The sequence below is a fragment of the Cryptomeria japonica genome, chromosome 11 (genome assembly GCF_030272615.1).
Source record: "Cryptomeria japonica chromosome 11, Sugi_1.0, whole genome shotgun sequence".
Taxonomy (NCBI): domain Eukaryota; kingdom Viridiplantae; phylum Streptophyta; class Pinopsida; order Cupressales; family Cupressaceae; genus Cryptomeria; species Cryptomeria japonica.
Window position 1 is genome coordinate 727,078,650 of NC_081415.1, and position 9,846 is coordinate 727,088,495.

The following is a 9,846-nucleotide window of genomic DNA, read 5'->3' on the forward strand; positions in this document are numbered from 1 at the left end:
CTTGGATAATACCACATGTATGATTGTCAAAGTCTTATCATTTTTATCTATCCATAGGAGTTGTTCCTCTCTTCATTGATACCAATGTTGATGCACTCAAACAACCTAGGGAGTTCATGACTCCTAGTCATATGTTTCGTAGCCACTTTTTTAGAAGTGCTAGGGTTTATTTTTCTTGTGGGTTGTCACATCCCTTTCACTCACCTTTAGCATCCTCAACCTCATGATTGAAGGACTCCTATATGATCAAATTCTAGCAAGTACCGATGTTTGGCTCTAGTTATTTCCCTCATTCATGGGACTCAACTACTTATAGAAGATAAGACTGGAGGATAGTCTAATTATTGGTTGGGATCCTATCACTAATGACTCTCCTTTCATTGATATATAAGGTAAGTTGAATGACCATGACCCCTCTCCACTCTTACTAGTGTAACTCTTGTCACTTGAGCAATTTTGTTTTGTTGTTTCATCTTGTTGTTTGGGCTTGACCTTGCACAAACTTTGAGAGTGTACTTTTGAATACCCACATTTTTTTTGTGAATAATGTTATAGATGTAGGAATAACAAATTTTTTTATTGGATTAAAGAGACAGTTTAGAGACACATACAGCCAAAGATAGCTGCCATGAAAAATTTACTTAGAGAATTGAGTTCGACCATCGAATTCATCCCTTGAGTTATTTAATTATTTGAATGCATAAAGAGACGTTTGTGGCACTCTGCAGTATGTTACTCTGTCTCCTTTAGATGGCACAATGAATATAAAAATAAAACTCAAATTGGGGGAAGAAAACAACAATGTTCATATCAGATCTTTCGTAATTGAATAGAAAATGCTCATCGATTTTATAAATAAGAATTTGAATTACATAAAATGAACAGAAGACTGGAGATCGATGAGTCATTTAGCTGGCACTTTATTCAATTTTATTCAATAGTGCAGCTATGAATAAATGAATTCCTCCCAATAGTGAGAGAAATAGAATAAATAATGCTGTACACAGAGAGAGAGCATAAAAAGAGATCCCTGGGATTCTTCAGTGCTGAAGACAGCCAAATGGTTTGTTGCGCTTCAAATGCCCTGCCTGAGTGAAACTATTTACCTGCAATCAACTTATTACTAACCAGTAGTACAACTAGCAACACTGATCTTCTTTGGTTCACAAAACTCGCAAGCTTTCTGAACAGTGTTATTTTAACACTCTCAAACAATAAATAAGATGGGGGTGGTACTGTCCCAAAAATCGCTGCTTCATGTGAGCAGACAGTTATTGTGTTATATGTTTCATGACCTACAAAACATCAGAACAAGGAAGACATCAGTTAATAGTTTATCACAAGTAATGCCTTCAGAAAACTAGGTGCAGTCTGTGAGTAACAACATTCATAAATTGACTTTAAAAATAACTCACCTAATGGAAGGCAACACTCTTGCTGACAGCGGTCTAGTATGGTGGAGGTGGAGACTGGTAATAGTATGGTGGAGGAGAATGAGATGGAGGAGGTGGGGAATTGTAGTAGTAAGGTGGTGGTGGGGAAGGAGATGGAGGTGGTGGAGACTTGTAATAGTAGGGTGGTGGTGGGGATGGAGATGGAGGGGGAGGAGACTTGTAGTAGTAGGGAGGTGGGGGTGAAGGAGATGGAGGAGGAGGTGATTTGTAGTAGTAGGGAGGTGGGGGGGAAGGTGATGGTGGGGGAGGAGACTTGTAGTAGTAGGGAGGTGGAGGTGAAGGAGATGGTGGGGGTGGAGATTTGTAGTAGTAGGGAGGTGGAGGGGATGGGGATGGAGGAGGAGGTGATTTGTAGTAGTATGGTGGAGGGGGAGATGGGGATGGAGGAGGGGGTGACTTGTAATAATAAGGAGGTGGAGGTGAAGGAGATGGAGGAGGAGGTGATTTGTAGTAGTATGGGGGAGGAGGAGAGGGTGATGGTGGTGGTGGAGGAGAAGGTGAAGGGGGTGGAGGGGATTTGTAGTAGTATGGTGGAGGTGGAGATGGTGATGGAGGTGGAGGTGATTTATAATAGTAGGGTGGTGGAGGTGAGGGAGATGGAGGAGGAGGTGAATTGTAGTAGTAGGGTGGTGGTGGCGAGGGAGACGAAGGAGGAGGTGATTTGTAGTAATATGGGGGAGGAGGAGAGGGGGATGGTGGAGGTGGTGACTTATAATAATATGGTGGGGGAGGTGATGGGGATGGTGGAGGAGGAGATTTGTAGTAGTATGGTGGAGGGGGAGATGGGGATGGAGGAGGGGGTGAGGTGTAATAATAAGGAGGTGGAGATGAAGGGGATGGAGGAGGAGGTGATTTATAGTAGTATGGGGGAGGAGGAGAAGGTGATGGTGGTGGTGGGGACTTATAATAATATGGTGGTGGAGGAGAAGGCGAGGGAGGAGGAGGGGACTTGTAGTAGTATGGGGGAGGAGGAGAAGGTGATGGTGGTGGTGGGGACTTATAATAGTATGGTGGTGGAGGAGAAGGTGAGGGGGGAGGAGGGGACTTGTAGTAGTATGGTGGAGGAGGGGATGGTGATGGTGGAGGTGGAGACTTATAGTAATATGGTGGAGGGGGTGATGGTGATGGTGGAGGGGGGGACTTGTAATAGTAAGGTAGAGGAGAGTATGGTGATGGTGGAGGTGGGGATTTGTAGTAATATGGGGGAGGAGGTGAAGGTGATGGTGGAGGTGGGGAATGGTAGTAGTATGGAGGAGGTGGGGAAGGAGATGGTGGAGGAGGAGACTTGTAGTAGTATGGTGGAGGGGGAGATGGGGATGGAGGAGGAGGTGATTTGTAGTAGTATGTGGGAGGAGGAGAAGGTGATGGGGGAGGAGGGGACTTGTAATAGTATGGTGGTGGAGGAGAAGGTGATGGGGGAGGAGGGGACTTGTAGTAGTATGGTGGAGGAGGGGATGGGGATGGTGGAGGGGGGGACTTGTAGTAGTAGGGTGGAGAAGAGTATGGTGATAGTGGAGGTGGAGACTTATAATAATATGGGGGAGGAGATGAAGGTGATGGTGGAGGTGGGGACTTGTAGTAATACACGGGAGTTGGTGAAGGTGATGGTGGAGGCGGAGACTTGTAGTAGTATGGAGGAGGTGGGGAAGGAGATGGAGGTGGGGGTGACTTATAATAGTATGGTGGTGGAGACGACGGTGAAGGTGGAGGAGGAGATTTGTAATAGTATGGTGGAGGTGGAGGAGACATATAATAATATGGAGATGGTGGTGGTGGAGAATTGTAGTGATAAGGTGGCGACTTATAATAGTAAGGGGATGGTGGAGGAGGAGATTTGTAGTAATATGTTGGAGGGGGAGGGGAGCTATAATAATATGGAGAAGATGGCGGTGGAGGAGATTTATAATAGTAAGGATGGGAAGATTTTTTATGACAATGGGTGTATGGCTTTGAAGGTGCATAAAAGAAATCCTTAGCATAGAGAACTATCTTCTCAGAAGACTTGGACCTAAGTTTGACCGAAGCTCCCGATTTCCCGTAATGCACATTAGTGGGCACGCTGAAGACAGAATCTTTGGGTGGCTTGTAAAGCTTAGCCTTCACACTCTTGGCTCCCCACTTCTTGTAGTTATACCCTTTAAGCTGAACCGCGTATTTGCCTTCATGTTTGGTCAGTCCATAAGCCTTTAATGTTTTGTTTCCAACCTTGTACGTTACAACAACAGTAGCACCTGCGTAGAGACGACAAAATCAGCAAACATAACATAAAATTAATTTCTAATATAATGCATTTAAACATCTGTACTTATGGGATCTTACAACCTATTAGAAGACTTTAAACCTATAAGAAGACCTTAATCATTTTTTTTACAGCTGCGCTGAATCAGTAAACATGACAGAAAATTAACTTTTAATACAATGCATTTAGACATATGTACTTATGGGGTCTTATAACCTATAAGAAGACTTCAAATCATTTTTTAACAGTTGCGCTGAAGACCTTAATCATTTTTTTAGCCGCTGCGTTGAATCAACAAACAAAACAGAAAATTAACTTCTAATATAATGCATCTGGACATCTGTATTCATGGCTTCTTTTGACCACTCGAAAGACTTTAATCAATAGACATTAACATAATAATCACATTAACAGACATTAAAACCTAATGCAATGAATTTCGACAACAACTAGATATTAATCACATTTTTGACAGCTGAGCTGAATCAGGAAAAAGATAAATCAGCAAAGATAACAGAATCAGCGAAAAAGATACTAATCACATTTTCAACAGCTGCGCTGAATCAACGAACTGAGAAAACTTAAAAACCCATGTCGAAAAGGAAAGCACATACCATTGAGAGCTTTCCTGTCATAAGAGTCCTCAGGCTTCGTCCAGTTGTAGCATTTGTAGCCCCAAACCCTACCCACCACCAACACTGTAGCGAGGATTGGATGGTGATAAGGAGGTGGAGGAGGAGACTTATAGTAATAGGGAGATGGTGGTGGAGGAGATTTGTAGTAATAAGGAGATGGTGGTGGAGGAGATTTGTAGTGGTATTCAGGAGATGGTGGCGGTGGAGATTTGTAGTAGTACGGAGGGGGAGATGGTGATGGAGGGGGTGGAGACTTGTAGTAGTATGGAGGAGGAGGAGATGGTGAGGGAGGGGGTGGAGACTTGTAATAGTAAGGCGGGGGAGGAGATGGTGATGGAGGAGGGGGAGACTTGTAGTAGTAGGGTGGAGGAGGAGATGGTGAGGGTGGAGGGGGGGATTTGTAGTAGTAAGGTGGAGGAGGAGATGGTGATGGAGGGGGTGGAGACTTATAATAGTAAGGTGGAGGAGGAGATGGCGATGGTGGGGGTGGAGACTTGTAGTAATAGGGAGGGGGAGGAGACGGTGATGGCGGGGGTGGAGACTTGTAGTAGTATGGAGGGGGAGGAGATGGTGATGGTGGGGGCGGAGACTTGTAGTAATAAGGAGGAGGAGGAGATGGTGATGGTGGAGGTGGAGACTTGTAATAGTATGGAGGAGGAGGGGATGGTGATGGTGGGGGTGGAGATTTGTAGTAATAGGGAGGAGGAGGGGATGGTGATGGCGGGGGTGGAGACTTGTAGTAATAGGGTGGAGGAGGAGATGGTGATGGTGGTGGTGGAGACTTGTAGTAGTATGGAGGAGGAGGAGATGGTGATGGAGGTGGAGGAGACTTGTAATAGTATGGAGGAGGTGGAGATGGTGATGGAGGTGGAGGAGATTTGTAATAGTATGGAGGAGGAGGAGATGGTGATGGAGGTGGAGGGGATTTGTAATAGTATGGAGGAGGAGGTGATGGCGATGGTGGAGGAGGAGAAGTGTATTCATATTCACTCAGACTACGGCCCTTCCCTGCATTTGCAGAAGCAGCATTGCTAATGCTGGCAAGGAATCCCAGCAAAAGCACTGTAACAATCCGGGGGGAGAGGCCGCCGCCTCTTCCCCGTTCAAACTCCACCATGTCACACTCTCGAGAGCCAAAACAACAGCATATAATGCCTCTACTTATCTTCCACTTAACAGAACCAACTCTACTTGTTCCTGCACAAGACTGAATGAACTCCTTTTCTGACTGATCACCAAATCAAACTCTGAATTCTCCAGCAGAGGAGCAAAGAAACTCCTTTCTCTAACTGATATCTAAATCAAACTCTGAATTTTCCTGCAGAGGAGCACAGGAACTCCTCCCTGATATCCAAAACAAAAGCAAACAGGCGTTTATATAGCAGAGATTTGGCTTCTCCACCGGCTCAAGTGACAACTTGCATTTAGTTTGACCGCGTCCCAACAAAATCAGCAGTCCCTCTCATACTGAACTTCACAAGCCATTAAAAAAAAGCATATACAGTCTCGTAAGCAATGCATCTAACGGCTATACGGACAGATAAGATAAGATAGTTTAAAAGTAGCCAGTAGCCCGTTATTTAGCACATGTGTAAGCATCTAACTAGTTTTAGAGGCGGCCATTGATGCTGTCACAATTACGTAGGCCCGCCTCATCCGGCGGCCTCTGAGCAGTAGCCCACATTACAACTGTACTCCCAAGCTCCATTACACTCACTTCTTCTTTATTAAAAACTTAGTGACATGGACCCGTGACTTCACATTACGCGTTTTCAATTCTCCATCTATATTTTTTCTGCTCGTTCATTCACGTGGACATCTTGAATGAGTATTGATCAAGGAAGGAGTGAACAGGTGAAACCTATACCTACTCCAAAAAAAAAGCTTTCCACACAAGAAGAAGAAGAACATGTCCTTTGCTATTGTCATCTTCCATCCGCCTGCAATTATTTATATTGTAAATAATTATCAGTAGGTAGAAGATATTAGGATATTCTTTGTTTCATGCCTTGTATGGGGTGCCCACCGAAGACTCTTTCAATTGTATGGCATCATCACTCTGCCCTGGACTGTGATGGAAATCATAACAACTCTCTTGTATTCAATGCACAATCATTTCATTCCGATAAGATTGCCCTAATGCTGCTTAACTAGCTCCTACAAATTCTCGCCTAGGTGGTATCTTCTCTTGGAATTTTTTCAAAATAAATCTATTCTAGAAACTCTTGTTATGCTTTGATTTTTGTGAGCTCCTTTTCATATACATGTATTTTAAAGATGAGATTCTCTAACTTTTAAAATTATATTATTTAGTCATTTTAAGTTTTCAAAATATTTTTCAAATTATATGGGAGAGCATCAATAGTTCTTATAGTACCTCTATCTTCCCCTCTCCCCTTCTACCAACCATTTCACATTTTCTTAATTCTTTTTCATCTTGGAAAGAGCGTCAATAGTCCTTATAATACCTCTATCTTCCTCTCTCCTCTTCTACCAATCATTTCACATTTTGTTAATTGGCTTTCACCTTGGGAAGAGAACCAATAGCCCTTATAGTACCTCTACCTCCCTCTCTCCCCTTCTACCAACCATTTCATATTTTCTTAATTCTCTTTCATCTTGATGTTGTGTGATTCAAAATGTTGATGATAAAAAAATAACACACAATCAAATCTAGAAACAACAATGATAGCCGTTATAGTTCCAATACGCATTCACTCCTTGGCATCCAACCCCACATTTACTAACTTTAAAGAAACCCGAAAAATGATAAATAAAAGCTCATTAACAAATTGCACATTTACCAATAGTCGTCCAGTTTAACCCCAATAGCTAGCATTTTTGGACCATAACTAGCCCATTTGTGCACCTTTATAGGTACTCATAGCGCACGACTACTGGGGCATTTGTAAATAAGTATTGGCAATTTTAAGTGGATAGTTGTTGGGGCATCTTTAAGTAAGTATCGAGCAACACTTTGAAATGTGCACTTTTTGACCCTTGCACACACGATGGATCCCACAACGCGCGTTGTCACTACCCAAAAACCAAAACAATAGCTATAAGCAATTAACATACAGAAACAACCAAAAAATACGTCAAAATCTGATGTACTATAATCTATGAATGCACTCCACAAAATTAGCTATAACTACGGCTTCGGCCCTCACTCGCTCGGTCGTGGATCGCAACTTAAGGCGTGGGTATGCTCCCATGGTCTTAAGTTCGAGTCCCCCGCTGTGTTAACTCTGTGTGTGTTGCTACCTTGTGAGATTCCACGATAGTAAATATAAAAAAATTAGCTATAACTACTATGTAGGCTTCCCCTAACATTATTATTATCATAAAAAAAATATTAGTAAAGACCAAAGTATCATTAAAAAAATATTAGTAAAGACCAAAGTTATGGTATGCAATGTTAAAAACAAAAAAATAATCAGTAAAATCAAATGTTGGTAGAAAGTTTACATTTTATTATAAAATAGGGCATAAAGTTACGAATGTCGTAGAAAGTTGAGGGGTAATTAATTTGGCATCTGAGTAACATAGTATAAAGTAGATACATTTAATTCCCCCATTTCCCAAGGGGACAGAATTTTTGGCTTTTAGAAAGCGAAATTGATCCCATTCTCACAAAAGACAAATCAAATCCAATTAAAAACCATTTAATTGAGCAACAATTAGTGTAGAACGTTCCTCGAAAATATCAAAAATAATAATAATAATAATGAAGATAAAAATAATTGTTATATATTGTCGCCATTTAAATGGTATAATTCAAAATGCTTGTCCAATCTTATCCACAAATTATTATCATTTAAGAAAAAATATATATAAACATTATTTGATGTTTATTTGGTGGAAGAACTTTCTTTGGTAAACGACACAAATCTTTTGAATATTTTATTTTTATCTGATGTGATCGTACTAGTATTTATTATATTATAAAAAAAGATGTAGTGGGTGATGTTGATAAAATATAGTTACAATAATTCTATAAATTAAATAATGTTTGAAACAACAATTTCTAAACTGAAATGAATATTTTGAAAGTTGGTAACTTAGGAAGAAAACATTATTGACTAAATAAGCCACTTTAACGTGCATCATATGCAAACGGACTTATTTAGACTTATTTAATAATGAATTATTTCCGTCAAATGAGGGCAGTGTAATAACGTAAAAGAAGATGGCGTGGCCGGTCTAAACTGGCGGACGATCATAATATTAAAAAAACAAAACTTAATATAATAAATTTGAATTTAATTCCAGGTGTCAAACAATTATGGCTAAGTTGCTTCCAACTGGAAGGTATTTGAACGTCATTAACAAATGATTAGAATTTCATATATATATATATATATATATATATATATATATATATATATATATATATATATATATATAAATGAAAAAATCACTCTCAAATATAATGTCATTCAATAAATTTAGACTTTGTTGGCCGACCTCATAAGAACATAATATTGAGATTGTTTATAACTACTTTAGATAAACTTCAAATTATTGGAAATATAAATTTTGGTTTTTCTTTGTTTATTTAAATGATTTTTTTGGTTTAGATCAAATATATTTTAAATTTTTTGATTTCAAAAAATAGTATTAAAATAATATTGTTGTATTTTAGTTTAGATCAAATATATTTTAAGTTCTTTGATTTCAAAAAAAAGTATGAAAATAATATTGTTGTATTGATTATAAATATAATTGTTAAATTCAAAATGATGTGGGACTTTTTTTCTTCAATGAAGTAAATAATATTAATTTGAATAGTTGGAACTTATTGTGGAACAATATGTAAGAATTGACTGGACACGTTTTAGAAGAAAATATTAAAAGACTTAAAAAATCCAACCATTAGTGAATAATAATTTTGAGATTAAACTTACAATGAATCTATCATTTTTTAAGGAAAAATAAGTCATTTTTTTTAAAAGGAAAAATCAGTATATGAAAGTTTAGACTTATAGTTATTTTTGACCAAAAGAATGGGATTTTTGGAGAAAGCATGAACTGTTAGAGTGATTCCAAATTTTGTTTGAAGGAAGTTGAATTTCTTTAAATTTAGCAATATTTATTTTGAGTTAGTTCAAATTCTATTTAAAAGACCTAAGTTCTAATTTTTTTTGTTTTTGTGTTTTTACAAAATGTGAATTAATATATTTGGCACCATCTTTATTAAATTGACTAGTGTTGATATCTTTGGAAGATGTCATCATTATATGAAATGCATTTTTCTCTTGTCAAATTGAAATGCCATCATCAATGAAAATACAAGAAGGCATCTCACAAATGCTCGTCTACAAGAAGAATTTGATGAGAAGCCTCACTAAGCACTAGTCTAATAACTCATCTATTAGTGGTATACTAATAGAAAATATGCAAAATACAACTAGACCATAGGAAGCTTGGAAACATAATCACCATAATCTTTGAACACAAGAACGATGGAAGAGGTTCCAAACTCAATTATATAATCTAAGAATGAATAGATCAATAA

The 9,846-nt window shown here is 39.1% G+C and overlaps 1 protein-coding gene across 1 annotated transcript; it reads right to left on the reverse strand.

The window, feature by feature from the left end:
* Positions 1–825: 825 nt before the first annotated feature.
* LOC131050821 (extensin-2) lies at positions 826–5,752 on the reverse strand. Its single transcript, XM_057985108.2, has 3 exons — positions 4,308–5,752; positions 1,416–3,685; positions 826–1,295 (listed from the first exon to the last, which is right to left on the reverse strand). The coding sequence occupies exons 1-2, from the start codon at positions 5,443–5,445 to the stop codon at positions 1,449–1,451; spliced, it is 3,375 nt and encodes a 1,124-aa protein (XP_057841091.2). The 5' UTR covers positions 5,446–5,752; the 3' UTR covers positions 826–1,295; positions 1,416–1,448.
* Positions 5,753–9,846: the final 4,094 nt, after the last annotated feature.